The 18818-nt window shown below is 32.1% G+C and overlaps 1 protein-coding gene across 1 annotated transcript; it reads right to left on the bottom strand.

Moving 5' to 3' along the window:
* Positions 1–3423: 3423 nt before the first annotated feature.
* LOC130951328 (uncharacterized) lies at positions 3424–3987 on the bottom strand. Its single transcript, XM_057879982.1, has one exon. It carries the CDS (start codon positions 3905–3907, stop codon positions 3467–3469), a length of 441 nt encoding a protein of 146 aa, XP_057735965.1. The 5' UTR covers positions 3908–3987; the 3' UTR covers positions 3424–3466.
* Positions 3988–18818: the final 14831 nt, after the last annotated feature.

Genomic DNA, 18818 nt, shown 5'->3' with positions numbered 1-18818 from the left:
AATTCAAACTTTAGAGGATTCATATCCAAAGTGCTGACTCTTTAAACTTTTTCAACTTAAAATTAAAAACTAATTTTATTTTGTTTTAAACCGAACTAAACTATAAAATTTTTTTAATAAATTGGTTTATAAAAAAAAATTTATAATTTTAATTCAGTTTTTCACTTGAAAAAATTAGTTTATTTAAATAAAAATATTAAAAAATTTATTTTTTAATCAAGTTAGCCAAATATCTTTAGGCTAATTTTCTAATATAGGTTATTCACGTACTCAACTTCAATTTCAACATTTTTTTTGTTTTCTCTTTAGTTAGACTTGAGGGCCAAAAATAGTTATACACTTAATTTTAGCATTATTTAAAATAAAAATAAATTATTATTTGTATTCATAAAAGATATAAATGCTGACAAATGTATCCATATAAGAATAAAACGACAATTATATCATGGAAGATAGTTTCCATGTGCCAAGAATATCCTAACAGACCAATTGTGTAACAAACGTCCAGGTACTCTTGGCACATATAGAAGTCATCTTTTATAATTATAAGAGTAAAGACCCAATTCGGTCCTTGTCCATTTTCACGAAGGACAAAGCGATCCCTGTCCAAAAAAAAGGGACACTTCGATCCTCAACCTTTTTATTTTGGTACAATACGGTCCTTAGCTTCTGTTAAAAAATTCATTAAATAATAATAAAAATTAATTTTGTGAGAGTTTTATTTGTATTTTGTGGGAGTTTTAAACCCCCACAAAAATATTTTTAACAATATAACTAATACACTACTACCATTATCTTTTTCATCCTCATTATTATCACTCCTACTTCTATTATTTTTATTGTGTAACTATATTTTATCATCATCATTATCTCCTATATCGTCATTATCACCAATACCAATATTATCAATATTAAAGTTCTCTTCTTTCATTTCTTATTCCATGGTATTTTTTTCCTTTAAAAGGTATTATACTATAATTATTTATACTATAATTATTTCTTTCATTTCTTATTCCATGTTAACCACCAATTATTTAAACGCCGACAAAAATACACCCGAATTTTATTATCGACAAAAATGCCTTTAAATAATTTTAAAACGCAAAAAAAATGCCCAACAGTAAATATATATTTTCAAAAAATACCTTAGAGATTGAATTTTGATGTAATTTTTTGCAAGCATCATTATAAAAATGAGATATTATTATTCTTAAAATTTGATAATTTTTTACTAAGTATATATTTTGTTTGTAATTTTTTAAAAGTATTATGGGTTATTAACAAAAAAATTATAAAAAATGATATACTTAACGAAAAATCACCAAATTTTAAGTATAATAATATCTCATTTTTCTAATAATTCTTGCAAAAAAATTATATCAAAATTCAATTTCTAATATATTTTTTGAGAAATACATATTTAATGTTAGATAATCTTGCAAAAAAATTAACATTAAATATGTATTTCTCAAAAAATACTTTAAAGATTGAATTTTGATATGATTTTTTGTAAGCATAATTAAAAATATAAGATATTATTATTTTTAAAATTTGATGATTTTTTGTTAAGTATATATTTTTTGTGATTTTTTAAAAGTATTATTGGTTGTTAACAAAATAAATTATAAAAAATATATATAATTAACAAAAAATTACCAAATTTTAAGAATAATAATATCTCATTTTTATAATCATGCTTACAAAAAATTACATCAAAATTCAATCTCTAAGGCATTTTTAAAAAATATATATTTATTGTTGGGTATTTTTGTTATGTTTTTAAATTATTTAAAAGTATTTTTGTCGATAGTAAAATTTAGGGGTATTTTTGTCAGCGTCTAAATAATTCGGGGATGTTTTTGGTGGTTAATCCATTATTTTTTTTGTGGCATTATTTTTATCAATGGTTTTTTTTCACTTAACCACCATTGATGAAGGAATTTTTTAAAACCAAAGTTATTAATAGTTTGTGGAGGTTTAAAACCCCCACAAAATACAAATAAAACCCCACAAAGCTAATTTTTATTATTATTTAATAATTTTTTTAACGGAGGGACCGTATTGTCCCAAAATAAAAAGGTTGAGGGTCGAAATGTCCCTTTTTTTTGGACAAGGATCGCTTTGTCCTTCGTGAAAATGGACGAGGACCGGATTAGGTGTTTACTCTAATTATAATTCTCGTTTTATTCTTATTTAAATACATTTATCCGCATCTGTATCTTTTATGAGTACAAATGGTAATTATTTTTTAAAATAGTTTTAGGTTAGTTTCAGTCTAGTTTAGTTTAACATTAAACTGGTTTTTAACTCCTCTTACGGATAACATTACTCTCACGGCTCATCTTTGGGCACCATTCCCCCTTTATACTTTAACTTTAACCATCGATGTGCTTGACAAGGAGATGTAACTTTGCAGAGTTCTTGTTGATTTGATTGGTTAAATAAAGAATTATCGTGATTTATAAATTTATTTTTTATACTTTGAATAACAGATGACAATTTTTTTCAAAAAAGCATAAATAATTAAATATGGAAAATTAAAGAAAACGTAGTCATCATCAGGAGAATCATAGCATGGAACAGAATGCGCGCACAAAGGCTCACACACAAATTGGTTGTCATACACAAAAATTGTTGCATACAATTTAGCGTAGTGTTATGTTCAAGTTATGTTATGTTATTTAACATATTTTTTACTTTTTTTTTATGCAGATATGAAAAATTAACTTCTATTTGAAACAAAGCAGTTTCTTAATATATGGAACTAAATAATCTACTACGTACCGAAAAAAAATGTCTTTTTCATGAAAAAATTAACAAAAATTAACACCATATTGTTCAAAAAATTAAAATAAAACTTATTTATATAAAAATATGACAAAACACATCAAATTCCAATTGCATCCCAAAAGAATTGCCAAAAGAATCACATCAGCCGGTTAAAAACTATAAAAGGGGAATAATGTAAGGTTGCCCAAAGATAAGCAGCGAGAGTAAGGTTGTCCAAAACTGAAGTGGGATAAGTTATCGACCGCTGCCGTCTTACAAAAAAATTTAGAACCATAGTAGTTCCATTTGGAATTGTTTGTAAATCATTTGAAACCACATTTCTAATTACGGAACTAATTTTCTTTTTCTTAAAACACAATTTTTTTTTCTATCAATTAAAAAGAGATGGAAGAAGTGGGAAAAAGGGACAAAATTTACTGAATATTAATTGAAAAAATATTGGAATAGGCAAGGTTTTCCCAAAACTCATTTACACAAAAAAAAAATTAAACACTCAACAGTATTTTCCACGCACATCATACATATAAAGAAAGTACAAATTCAACTATTGAAGCATAAGAAGGAATAATTACTTGTTTAATTTAATTTCCTTCTTCTATATATGAGTTAAGGCAATAATAATAATAATAATAATAATAATAATAATAATAATAATAATAATAATAATAAATTTACATTACATGAAGATGGTTCTTGGGCAATCGGATCCAAAATGAGAAGGATAGGTAGATAAAGAGACACCAATAGGAATAGCGAAACTAGTTTCCATGAAAAGCCTCTGCTGAAAGGTTTCAACGGAGGCACCAGCTTCAACCAGATCCTTCAAGATGCTTCGGTAATGTTCCTTCAGTCTCTTCAACATGCGAAGGTACTGCAGTTTCAGCCACCTCACCTTCATCCTCCTCAAGATCCTCACAAGCCCGCGGAACATTCTTCTCTTCGCCGACGTCTTCTTCCCCTCTCCTCCCAGCTTTACCGTCTTCATCTTTCGCCGCCGCAGGAGTAGCCGAACCCTTCCACGGTGCTGCTGCCATGGCCACATGATCGCTACGGTGCTGGTGCTGGTTGTTATGTGCTGCTGCTGGCATGGTGGCTCTTGATGGCTATCTTGGGCCATGTGACTATGTGTGTGTGTGTGTGTGAGAGAGAGAGAGAGAGAGGTGTGTTACGGAGAGAATAATATAATTTGTTACAGCAGAAATGAGGGATAGAACAATATTTATAATGAGCTAATGAAATGTCATATTGCTGGATACAAAAATGTCCAGATACTAAATCAAAGTTATGATGTATTTATTTAAAAAAAATTATTTACCCGTTGAAATTAATCAATAAAATTAGTATATATAGTTTAATTATTTTTAATGTATATTTATATTTTAATATATATTTATTCTGATTATTAATTTTGATAATTAATTTTAATATACATTTTAAAATCCTCGTTAATACTTTTTTAATTCAAAATGGTTTCGAATTAAAATTATCATTTTAAAACTTTTGGACAAAAATGTCCTTATTTATGTTTTGACTCAAATCCCATCATCCACCATCATCACTCTTACAATCACTACCACCTCTTTTTACTCTCATTAAATACTAGCATTCAAATTCAAGAACATAACATTTAACAATAACAATTCCGCTACGTTACCAACAACATTTCTGCCAACATCTGCCAACTCTTATTTATAAATGTGTTTAATGGAAGTGTTTTTGTGGATGTGTCTAATAAAAATATCTTTTTTATAATTGTGTTTAATAGAAGTGTCTTTATAAATATATTTTTTGGATGTGTCTCTTTATATATGTGTTTAAAATATAATAATTAATCATTGTTGGCAATAAGTTGGCAGATAATATGTTGGTACCCTATATTTTTCCTAACAATAATAATACGTGTTAAACCCCAAAGTGGTCCCTGAGATTCACGGTTTGCACCAATTTAGTTCCTGACTTACCAATTGCACCATTTATGTCCCCGACTTTGTAAAAATTGCACCAAAATCGTCCCTAGCCACATCTCCGGACAAATTAATGAACGCCGGCAGTGACTTGGCAGGCTGGCACTGAGAAGCCACGCCCGCCCAACCTTCTTTCTTTTTTCTCTTCTTCTCTGAAACCCAGCCCAGCCCGCAGACCTCCACACCAACCTTCCGTCAGTCCGTCCGTCCCTATCGCCGGCGACCACCGTCGCTAACCCTCCCTCCTCGCTTCTTCCTTTTCTTTCTTTCCTATTTCTCCATTTCTTTCCTCCTGTACGCAACACCCCTGTTCGTGGCGCCACCTTTGTCTGCACCTTCCAGTTCCGGTGAAAACCACCAGCGGCGGTGAAACTCTGTGCCGCTACGACACTACCTCCGCTCCTTACGCTATCTTCTTTTTTCACTCCTCAACGCAGGTTCCATTCCATCCTCTGTGTCTGTTTCTTTTTTTTTCTAATTATTTTTTTTATTTCAGTGCCTTTTGATTCTGTTTTTACTGATCTTGTTAAACTTAGGATAGTTGATTATTTGTGTTTCTGGATTGAATGTGTATTGGCTGGTTGAAATTTTTGGGTTGATTGATGCTTACATTAAACTGAAATTGCTGTTTATGAATCCTGCATACAACCTGTTCGATAAATTGCCTGAAAGTTAAATCTTATGTCTGATCATCATAGGCTTCAAATTTTATTTTCATTAGGCATTGTAACTCATATTGTGCAATTTTCTATAAGTTTTTATGATGATTGAGATTGAATTTTGGTTATGCACTTGGTGAATGTTCTTGCTTAACACCAAATTGAACTGAAATTTTAGATTTCATTCCTTGTTTGGTGTTATATGTTAAGTGCATACAGAGTTAGCAAGTAAATTGATGATATTGCGTATCTATGTAGTTGTTGAACATAAATGATCATATACACAATCACACGAAGGTGACGATGCCATGCTAGAAATTGGGATTAAAACTAGGTATAGGGACCACATTGGGTCAAACAGTTTCAATTGCCACCTCAGCTTGCCGTTATCTACACCAGCGTGGCTTCTCAGTGCCAGGTCACTGCCGGCGTTCATTAATTTGCCCGGAGATGTGGCTAGGGACGACCTTAGTACAATTTTTACAAAGTCGGGGACATAAATGGTGCAATTGGTAAGTCAGGGACTAAATTGGTGCAAACCGTGAATCTCAGGGACCACTTTGGGGTTTAACTCATAATAATACAGTATTTAAATTCAAACAATTATCTATTTCATCCATCACCAACAACAACACGACATTCAAATTCAAAAACAACAACAAAAGTATCATTTATTGTAACCTAATCTTTTAAATTTAATAACAACAACAACACAATATTCATATTTTTTAAAGAAAGAAAGAAAAATTAAAACAGAGAGAGAAACAAGAGAGATGAAATGGCAGGAGAGAAGAAGAAAGAAGAAGGAAGAAAAAGGGAGAGTTGGGCAATAGCGGTGAGAAAATCGTCTGCTTTTGGTTAGGTCACTAGAAAGAAAGATTAAGAAAAGAGGGAGAATGCAAGGAAGACAAGGAGAGAGAGAGAGAGAGAGAGAGAGAGAGAGAGAGAGAGAGAGAGAGAGAGAGAGAGAGAGAGAGAGAGAGAGAGAGAGAGAGAGAGAGAGAGAATGCTTGCTGGAAAAGAAAAGAATAGAGGATCTGAGATCTATTTCTCCATCTCTATCTCTGCTTCCATTACTGTTGAAATCGTCGCTATTATTGTTCCTGTTCTTCGAAATCGCCGTCGAAAAGGGAAGAAGATGAGATTTGAAACTGTCACTTGATGTTGCTCTCCTCCCCCCCCCCCCCCCCCCCTCTCAAACCCACTGGTATTGAGTGAGAAGAAAAGCATTAAAATTAGAAGAAGAATGGGTGGTCTGATGGAGATGTAGATAAGGTTATTGAGGTGAGAATAAAATAGTTAAAAGGATTATTCTAAAAATATATAATTTTAATATTCAGGACCATTTTGAATTTAAAGAAGTTAGGAACAATTTTGATTTTGATTTTAAATCTTAGGGGACAAAACAATACTTAAACAGAACCGCTGCTAAAAGAAAACTAACGTCAGTTATTACGGCGGATTTGATAAGCGCTACAATTATATTGGTATTTCGTAGCGGTTGGACCTAAATCGCTGCAAAAATGTAAATGTTGTGGCGGTTGATGCAGAAGACTAGCGCGCGCTATACCTTGTCAGTTTTCCTTTAGCAGCAATTTTCCGCAAAACTACCACGTAATTACATAACTCTTACCTATGTATTTTTATGTTATCTCTATTTTTATTAGTACTTAAATTGAATTTTTCCCGTATTTAGTTTCCATTACATATATATTAAAAATTTATTTTGAAATATCTGTTTGAAATGCTGTTACTAAACATGTGGTAATAATTTTGTATTTGTTTTTCGGTAAAAAGAAACAAATTATAATATTAAAAATATATATTTTTAATCATGCACACAACTTCACTAATTACATTTTCTCCTTTAGTATAATATCTTTTAAGTTACATTCAGGTATAAATTTAAAATAAAACGAAATTCGACGTCTAGAATGAATTCATAAAATTAAAGCAAATTTCAGTTAAGTATAAATTAAGGCTTCTTTTAAATATCACTTTACTACATCTAAATTAAGATATTTTTACTTTAGACAAATAATTAATACTACGATCTAAACTATCAAAATTAAAAGAATCAATCCAAATTTTAAAATCATAGACAATATTATTTTTAAATAAAGATTAATTAAAAATTAATAATTTAATATATTCTGTTAGAGAATCATTAGAATCATTTTAAATCAGTTAGTATCGTTTATATTTATATAGTATATCTGTATATTAATATACTCCGATGCTAATTGGGCTGGTGATCCTACTGATTGTCATTCTACTACTAGTTACTGTTTGTTTCTTGGCGACGCTCTCATTTCTTGGTGTGCTAAGAAGCAAATGTTCACTGCTCGATCAAGCACAGAAGTTGAGTACCGTGTCCTTGCTGACACCATTGCTGAGGTTATCTCGATTCGTTGGCTTCTCCAAGATTTAGGTGCTCCTCAGTCGTCCCCTACTGATGTTTTTTGTGACAACCGCAGTGCTATTCAGATTGCCCATAATGATGTCTTTCATGAATGCACCAAGCACATTGACATTGATTGTCACTTTATTCGGCAACGTATCCTTAATGATGCTGTTCGTCTCATTGCTGTTGGAACACTGGATCGGACTGCTGATATCTCCACGAAAGCTTATCACCCGACTCATTTTCGGACTTTATTATCCAAACTCAAAATGGTATCCTTAGCTCCCACCTGAGTTTGAGGGGGGGATGTTAGAGAATCATTAGAATCATTTTAGATCAGTTAGTATCGTTTATATTTATATAGCATATCTGTATATTAATTGTAGGATTCTATTTTTTTATTATTTGATTCTTCTGACACTTATATGTACCCCTTGTACATTGTACTTTTTAGAACAATCAATAATATACAAATTCTTTTTTTAGTTTAGTCTCTTATTTCTAACATATTCAACTAAGTTATTATTTAATAATTTTTAACTATTAATTTTATATAAAAATAATTTTTATATGAGTTTTATTATTGATAATATAATTGAAAGATGTAACTAACTTTTTTAGTTCAAGACCATCCAATTGAAAGATATAGCCAATTATTGGACAAGTCAAACATTTCATTAATTTATTCAATTATATTATGTTGATATATAATTTTCAAAATGTGTAATAATCATGATTCCTTAAATGTTTTTTTAAGTAGAATTGACGTTCCTTGATTTCAGTATATCTGTTATCAAACATATGATAATAAACTTTGGGTGAACTGAAACAAAAACATAAGAGAGAATATATAAATTTTCATAACCAACAAATTTTAAAAACACTACTTTGTCTACTAGTTCCTATAATAATTCACCCATCAATTTCACGGAAAACAAAGCATAGAAGAGAGAATATATAAATCTGCATAACCAATAAATTTTAAAAACACTACTTTGTCAACTAGTTCCTATAATTCACCCAGCAATTTTACCTCAAGATCTCTCTATGGACAAGTTTGCATTCATCGTGTAAAGAAGTAAATTTCAAAAGTTTATGTGATTACTTAATATTACAAATTATTCTAAGTAACGTTACAAGTAAAGTGTCAAACTTAGAATAACGTCCAATGTGATTTTTCACGATCTCTCTTGTATGGAGACCCATACTCCCAGGGCACCTCATGTTAATTATTAGGCATGTTTAATTAATTAAGTTAGATATTAAAGTTTTTTATAGGATTCGGAACAATGGATAACTACTATTTACATGATGAATTTTACTAGGAAGATAATTGGGGGTGCGAAAAATATAAACAATGGGTTACATTTTAGATTCACTAAACAAAAGACAATTCACTCTATTTATCCATTATAATCTTGACTTTCACTTCCTATTTTTTTTCTTTTTTTTACCATAGTTACTTCACTCTTTTTTTTTTTTGTCGCGTCATCACCAACGCACCTCACCGCTGTTGTCGTATGAAGAAGCAAAAAAAAAAAACATCCACCAAAATCATTTAATTAACTCAAAAAAAAATCCAACTCTATAAGAGTTTAATTTTCAGACCAATAATAATTGAAAACATCCAATTAACAAAAAAAATCCATAATAAAAAATAGGGATAAGTATGATTTTGGTTCCCAACGTAGGGGTTGAAAATTTTTTTCGTCCCTCGCCTTTTTTTTACTCCAAAATGGTCCCCAAAGTTTCAATTTATTTTAAAATGGTCCTTCGGACAAAAATACGCCTTCCTCCCCTCTTCTTTCTCAGCAACCAGTTCCTCAACCAGAAGCAGAAGCGCAAACCTCCCTCCCCTCTTCTTCCTCAACCAGAAACAGAAGCAAAAGCGCAAACGCAGGCAGAAGCAAAAACATGCAGAAGCAGAAGCAACCAAAGCATCAACAACATCAATGAAATAAAAAGAATAAACAGAAACAACCAGAAACATCAACAACTACAACAACAACAATGGAATCCTTTGAATCTGAAAAACTAAAAAAAAGGAATAAAAAATTAAAACAGATGGAAAGGGTTGCAGTGGTGGTGGAGAGGAGGGGTTGCGGCGGTGAACGGCGACTGCGGCGGTGTGGAGCTGCTGCGGCGGTGACCTTCCCCCTTCCCCCTTTCCCCTTCCCCCTCTTCCCGAAACAACACCCCCTTCCGCTTCTCTTTCTCCCGCCTCCCCCCGTCTCGGCGGCGCTGTGTTTTTGTTGAGGAAGAAAGGAGCGGCGTGGAGGAGCAGTAGCGTGGAGCGGCTGCGGCGGTGTGGAGCTGCTGCGGCGGCGACCTTCCCCCTTCCCCTTTTCCCCTTCCCCCTCTTCCCGAAACAACACCCCCTCCCGCTTCTCTTTCTCCCGCCTCCCCCGTCTCGGCGGCGCTGTGTTTTTGTTGAGGAAGAAAGGAGCGGCGTGGAGGAGCAGTGACGTGGAGCGGTTGCGGCGGCGACCTTCCCCTTCCCCCTCTTCCCGAAACAACACCCCCTCCCGCTTCTCTTTCTCCCCCCTCCCCGTCTCGGCGGCGCTGTGTATTTGCTGAGGAAGAAAGGAGCGGCATGGAACGGCTACGGTGGTGTGGAAGAAGAAGAAGAAGACGAAGAAGCGGGCAGTGGCGGGATCGGCGGTGCGGCAGGACGGCGGTGCGGTGGTGCTCTCTCCCTTCCCCCTTCTTCCCTTCCCCTCCCCCCTCTCGCCCCCACCCCCTTTCTTTCCTCCCCCGATTCTGTCTCTCCCTTTCTTTCCTTTTTTATTTATTTTATATTATTTATTTTATTTTATTATTTTTTTAATAAAGGATAATTTGGTAATAAAAAAATAAAATTAGTAAAAAGAACCATTTTAAAACAAACTGAAACCTTGGAGACTATTTTGGAGCAAAAAAAAGGCGAAGGACGAAAAAAATTTTCAGCCCCTACGTTAGGGACCAAAATCGTACTTATCCCTAAAAAATAAAAGTTAAACTAAACGCCTAAGATGGGAAGAAAAAAAAACCAAGTCGTCAGGGAGGGGAAGGAAGAGATGCGGTTGATTAGCCGAGATATACATTTAGGCAGAAGTTGTTGCGACGTCGGTGGTTGCTGCGATGGGAGAGGAAGCCGTGATTGCAGCGGTTTGCAGCGGTGGTTGTGCGCAAGAGGACGATGCCGCGCTGTTGGAAGGTGGTGACATTGCTTCCGGGGAGCACAGATGCAGCTGAACGCATGGAAGAAGAGAACTAAAGTCTTCGTCCGAAAAACGCGGTGCGACACAGGGGAGAAGAGGGCAAACGGCAGCTTTGCTTGTGGTCGGTGGTTACTGCAGCGCGCGGAAGAGGAAGCTGTGATGGCACGACGAGGGTGGGGTGCGTGCAAACAGAAATCCATGCAGCGTGAAGGAGGATGCTACGGGACGATGACCGGCAACACGAAACAGCGGTATGCCGGTGTTACACGGCAGTTGGGTTCAAGGATAAATGCGCGGCTAGTGAAAGATAGAAAAGGGTGCAGCTAGAAAGAGAAGAAGAAGGTTTCTTAGAATGAAATTAGGGTCAATTGAGGTAGTATTTTTTTGTAATAAATTTTTTAATTTTAAAATTAATTTAAAATTAATTTTTTACCCTATTATTTATGTTATTAAATATGAATATTGTTTCTCTATATTTTCTCTTATAGTATTCAACTCTTCCACATAAATATGTAGGATTTTCATAAAAGAATTATAAATTTACCTCAGAAGAATTGTAAATTATTAAGTTGAACTAGTCGAAGAATGTAGTTATTAAAATAACATTTTGGTTTCCTTTTATTTGTTTATTTTTAATTTTGTATTAACTTTATTAGAATTTATCATAATAACTCAAGAATAAACTTGATATTTAGATACTGTTAAATGTACAATAAAGAGTATGATTCATAGATCATAGATACACGAATCATAATGATGAAATTAATTTACTGTTAAATGTACAATAAAGAGTATGATTCATAAATCATAGATACACGAATCATAATGATGAAATTAATTTAATATCAAATTCGATAAATATAAATTAAAATTAAAATTAGACAATGAAATCATTGCAGAAAGGTGCGAAGGTGAAAAAAAAAAACACTGAAACGGAGACAATAGGACGGAGACACTAAAAATTATCTTTTGTGTATTGTGTTTGGATACCATGGACAAGACACTAATGTAATGTCTAGTATTACGTTTGGATACACATGGACAAGACTAAAATATTATATGAAATGACTAAAATAGCCCTGTGATTCTAAATTTTCTACATCAATACAAATTAATTTAATAAAAAATGAGAGTACGTAGGAGTACAGACGGAACTTGAAAAAAATATTTGAAGAGATAAAAATTTTAATAAAAAAATATATTAGTATTTATATTAAAATAAAATTTATAATATAATTATTTTATTTTAAAATTTATTATTAATATGTAGGAATACATATGGTTAAGATTAACAAAAAAAAATAAATTTGAGTTTGATTAATAAAAAATTTTGTTTAAGTTAATAAGCCAAATTAATTTTAAATAAAAAATTAATTTTAAAAAAATCCATTTTTACATGAAAAAACAATTAGTTTTTGCATTTAAAGTATCTCTGAATAACGCAATAGAAAAAATAAGAAGGGGTAATAATGGAAAAAAAGGAAAACAAAATTTATAAAATTGTCCGTGTCCACTCTTTCAAATTTCGTGTCCATCATTGTCCTTCGTGAAAGAGTGGACACAAAATTATAAAAAACCGTCCCGGAGACGATATGTCCACTGTCCATGTCTCTGCTTCCAAACACTTTTTAAACAAGTGTTGTCCATGTCTCCGTGTCCTGCCCCTGAAAACAAACGCTACCTGAGAGACGATAGACACGGAATCTGGCTTCTAATTTAGATGTTGTTTGTTTCTCTATACTTGGGAGAGAATAAGGAGCACAATGATTGTGGTGGTATTAGTATTATTATTGAAATAAAAGATAATGATAAACTACAACAATAATAATGGATAAATTCATCGACTTATGTATAAAATTTGCTCTCAACAAAGAGCATGAGATGTGGGGAAGATACAAAGTTTAAGGAGGATATGATATCTCTTGTACCATATTAAAATATATTATAATAACTCGACAATAAACATATTCAGATGCGTATTCTTGAATGTACAATGAAAATACCTATTTATATTCCAATGATATAATATAATATAATAACAAAATTATCGATCTCAATACTGTACTAAATAAATATAAAATTAAACGAAACATATGTAAAATACTATATTAATATATTATATTTTAAATGAATTTTTTAAATGATGAAATTTATAGAATAACAAAGTATTAAATAAATTATCATTAAATTTTTTATTTTTATCATCTATAAATTATACCATCTTAATTTATATTTAAACTTTCATTTTATTATTTCGTTATTTTTTATTTTAGAAAAAAAATATTTTAGAAAAAAATTGAGGCTAATTTTTTTTATATATAAAAATATTTTTTTGTTATTATTTGATATAATTATAAATAGATAAATTTTATAAATAGAAAATCAATAGATGAGAGTATATTAGACACATGTCAATATTTTGGCTAACTCTTAAAAGACGTATTGAATAATTTTTATAATATTATAATATATTTTAAATATTAATGTTCAACTAAAATATTATTTTTATTTTTATATTAAAAATAATTTTCGAAAATTTGATCTATTTTAAATATATTGTAACAAACATTTTTACATGTCTGACACTCGTGTAGTATATAAAATTGGAATTTCCAGTGAGTGACGATGTCATGTACTAATGTTGTATATGTGATGAGTGACGTTGATAGACATAAGAGTTGACTTAAATAACAACAAAGGAATCTTTGGGGAAATGGAAATTAGTTTGTTACCTTTCGGGATTCAGATGCTGCTGTCTAAGTTACTTTGCCACGACGCAACCATTTGATCTTAACTTGGGATGTAACTTAATAGGGTTATAACTCACTAAAATATAACGCCTTCTATCAATCTTTCTTCTCATGACCTATCCATTTTATAGCAATTAACACTATAGCCGATAGGTAATTAGGTACGTAAGAAAAAAGAGAGTTATATATTGCGAAGTACAAAGAGAAAACATATTTCATTATTTCTTGGGCAAATTAGGGGTGTGTATGGTCCGACCTAATTCGAAGATCCGATATGACCCCAAATATTTTAGGGCTAATTTGGTGTGATTTTATCGGGTCTAAGGTCGGGTAATGATCTCAAAAATAGATCCAGTCATTATTTCGTGTCGAATCTGGGACTATAGTTCGGGTCACCCGAAATCAGTTTGGTGGCTCGATCATCATACACAATTAATATTTTGTATTATTAGTGATGGATGATTGTTATTCTTATGTGGAATTTAAGTATAGTAAACCTTAATATTTTGTGTTATTAGTTATTACAAGACTATAAGTTAATGTTTTATATTTAAAATGCATAAGATTTTAGACTAATTAATACATAATATTGTGTTATTTGTATTGATTTAAATATTTAGTGTTATTAGATAATATTAGTATTGATTATGGTTATGCTTTAATTTTAGAGAATAGTTGGTTCTTGTTTTATTTTTCTAGGTGAATTTTACCATGTCAAATAATGGTTGGAGTATTGAAAATTTGGATATTTTCACATGCTAGCTTATAAGGTATCAAGGTAATGTAATTTAACGGCCCAGTTTTCACCCAGTTTTTACCCGGTATAATCGTGGCCTAAAAGTGTATAGGTTTCATCGGGTCTAAGGTCGGGTTCGGGTCTACTAAATAGGTCCGGTATATATTTCGGGTCGGGTCTGGGTCACATCAAACCCGGTTTCACCCGACCTATGCACACCCCTGGGGCAAGTTACCTTAATAAAATAAAGGAAAAAAAGCTTTACTGGATTGCAACAATTGCAATATCCTTACGTGCATGTCCTGTTTTATTATTATGTAAACCGTGGTAGGTAACCACGGTTTACAATTTAAACATAAATCGCTGTAGGCAGGAACGGTTTACGTGTGAGTAAGATTGATCATAAATCGTAGTAGATCACCACGGTTTACTAAGGCAGAAATATGAGCATAAAACCCTCTAACCTGCCACGATTTATGAAGGGTTTTGTAAAGGCATAAACCCTTGTTGGTTGCCACGGTTTATGAGGAGAAGAATTCTATATATATGTGAGTGAGATTCAAGCAGCTGAAGAGATCATTATCACAATGACAAGTGAGGAAGAGAGTTTTCTTGTCTTAGTGCATTGCTCTGGGAAAATCAAAAGAAGCAAAAAATATGGTGTGAAGTTCACTGACAGAGAACTATTGAGTGTATTTATCAGTTCATCAAGCACTTTGACAGATGTAAAGAACAGCACCGTGCAGAAGCTTGGTGTTTTTAGGAGCAAGTGGGTGAAGAAGCTATTCTACAAGATTCCCATCGTAGTTGTCTCGACCGGTGTTAAGTATGATACGTTTGTGCTAACGGCCAAATAAGGCAACCAGCGAAGGTGAACCCGGTTTGTGTTCTTGTCCGCAAACAGCTGAGAGGACAACAACATCAGAATATAAGCACGCGCGTATATACGCACGGTCTCTTCACTTGTATCTGCTGGGAGAACCTGAAACCTCTCATAGAACCATGTGTAGCACACCGTTATCTGCTTCACTTTATTCTGCGGTGGTAACTCGCCAAACAACTCGTGAAACCACACCTATGCGGGTCTTTCGTTCTCCATTAGGTTCTCAAAGTCAGTCAGACACCCATTAACGGCCTCCCCATCGATGGGCAAACCCAACTGATATGCCACATCTTGCAAAGTGATGGTGCACTCCCCAAACGACATGTGAAAGGTGTGGGTCTCAGGACACCACCTCTCAACAAATGCGCTAAGTATACGCTCATCAACCAGAACCACTGACTGTTTAGCCTAGCCAAGTGATACAAGACCACGGTCTCCAGATACAGTATAATCCAGTCGTGTAAAGGCATATTTTGTTATCTCCTGACACCGCTAATAACCCTAGTAGGCTGCAAAATGTGGGTAAAAAAATACTCAACATACGACCAATACTAATAACAGCAAACATAATTTAAAAAAATTATTATACACCCACATTGGTTTTCTATTTTCTCTAATGATAGTAATAACAATAATGAAACAATAACAATAATAATAACGACAATAACAGTAGTTACTAACAAGGATAACAATAACATCAATATGAATAATAATAACAATAACACTAATAATAACAACAATAACAATAATAACAATACCAACAGGAATAATTGTACTAACAATAACAATAATAATAATAATACTAACAACTCCCAATAATAACAAAAATATAAATTAATAATAATAATTTAAATTATCATAATAATAATAATAATAATAATAATAATAATAATAATAATAATAATAATAATAATAATAATAATAAGAAGGTAGCATAACTAACCTCTTGATCGATGTATCCAGTTACGTGCGCAACGCCATTTAATCGGTACATGTGAGCTTCGTCTTTCATGACTCCACCACCCAAATAGATCAAAACCTCAAAGCCTCTCCCACAAACTCTCTCAACCTCCCAGATTCAACAAAATTTGGTTTGCCACAAATGAGAACCGTGATGACCATCCGCGGATTATGTATTTATACTACTCTAAGCATAAACCATGGTAGCCAACAGGATTTTATGCTCACAGCTTTTTTTCATAAACCGTGGTGACCAAACACGATTTTCACTAGTATTTTTCATGCATAAACCGTGGTAACCAACCGCGGTTTATATTCAAATTTTTCTATGAGTAAAACGTGCCAAGCTCCAATGGTTTATGTACAAATTGTAAACCGTGGTTACCTACCAAGGTTTACATAATAATGAAAAAGACACACACGTAAACGATTTGAAAATGATGCATTTGAGTAAAGAATCTTCACAATCATTTTAATCAAGTAAATTGTCCTTATTTCTTTATCAAAATATAGGAAATAGAATTGATTTTTTCGTCTTTTTCGTATAAAATTCCTTGATTAGCATGTTTTTAGCAAAAAAATTATATTTATTCTTCATAATATAAATTAAATATTTTATTTTTAATAATTTTTTTATTATTCTAAAAATTTTTGAGTATTAATTTCATCAAATAAATTGATTTTTTTCATTTTTAATTAATTATATATATATATATTAAACAAATAAATTTTTAATAAATTTTATTATAAAATATTTAAATTTTTAAAAAATATTATTTTGAGAGAAATTATCCCGCTCAAAAGTTATTAAGTAACTTATTAAAAGTTTTTTATTTTGAAAAAAAAACTTTGTTAGGTAATTAATTAGGGTATAAGTCAATTCGGTCAATTACAATATACAATATAGGTCCTAACAAAAAGATCTAATAATACAAAAAAAAAGGAAAAAATCACCCCACAATATTATCTAAATCTAACTCTATTTTAATGTTTTACTATTATTCATTGTAAAAATAAAAAAACCAACCGCACATCCCATCTTTCTTTCTGACTCTCACTCATGTCGTTCACCCCTGCCGTCTTCTTTTTCCGCTCCAGTCACGTTGTCAGGACGCCCCCACAATTAGTGCCGATCATCCACTCACCGCAGCAACGATATCAGTCTTCTCGCGCCGCCGACGATGCCAACAATCCCATAAAGGGAACCAACTGATCCTCCTTCGTGTCGTCGCGTCATCCGACCCGGCCGTCAAACTGGTACCGTAATTAACTCGTCCACCTCAGCAAGGAGTCGCCGAAGACAATGTTCACAATGCCACAAAGGGATCTCCGAACAGCACTCAGTGTGCGGTGCCTAATGACATCATCGACTAGCCCTCATCTGGCGTACCCATACACTTTGTTCGCCATGAAAGGTGGACAGATTAAATAAACCCCTTGCTCCCGATTACAGCGGATACCATAAGAAGGTAATTGTGGGATATTTTTTTTGTTGAAATTTAGATGTTTCTTTTGTTCGAGTTCAAATGTTTCAATTGTAAAACTTGGAATATTTCTATTATTAAACTTAAAATTTTTTTTGTTAAATTTTAGATGTTTCTTTTCTTAAATTTGAGATATTTTTTTGTTCGATGTAGGTTGGCCCAGCATGGCACATAGAGGAGTAGCAGACGAGGACATAGCAGCAATGCGACAGATGGTTGAAGCGATGACAATTAGTGAAGGATTACATTTTGCTAATTTTAATTTGGTGGCGCTAATCCTGATTATTTATAATTCTATTTTTTTAAAAAAAATTTAAAATTCTATTTTTTTAATAAATTGTTCAAATTAATTGATGGTCTAATTGGTTTTCTATATTTTCTCATTGAACACTGATATAAGAATGTCTAAATAAATGTGCGCGCACACACAAATAACTGCTATCAAATTTATCATTATCATTGAACAAACTTAATTTTAATGAAACAAAAAACGGCAAATCATCAATCCCTATTCCCTACTTTCAATTATCAAATATATAGTCATTTTTTATAGAATAAAAATATTAAATTAGTACACAAAATTAGAACAAACTTCAAATGGTTATTATCAAATTTTTCATATAACAAATTAATTTTTAACGAAATAAACTTGTTAAATTAGTCCCTAATTTTAAACTGCCAAATATATAGTCATTTCTTATAAAATAAAATAAAAATTAGTCCGTATTAATTATTAGATTATGACAATATAGTTCTACAAAAAAAAATTGAATTAAATTTTCTAAAATTTCAAAAGACAATGAGTAATTTGTCATTAATTAATTTGATTAGACTTAATATTTCTTTGATATTTTTAAATGAAGAGGAAATTATTTGTTGATGTCTTTTAAATATTCATTTGTTTTAAACAAAAAGGTGATATATAATGACCATTTTAAGTGTTTTATCCAAAAATTAAAATCTAATATTTTTAAGACCAAAATACAAA

Source organism: Arachis stenosperma, chromosome 9, assembly GCF_014773155.1.
Source record: "Arachis stenosperma cultivar V10309 chromosome 9, arast.V10309.gnm1.PFL2, whole genome shotgun sequence".
Lineage (NCBI taxonomy): Eukaryota > Viridiplantae > Streptophyta > Magnoliopsida > Fabales > Fabaceae > Arachis > Arachis stenosperma.
The sequence above is the reverse complement of the archived record's forward strand: the minus strand, read 5'-3'. Positions and strand labels throughout refer to the sequence as shown.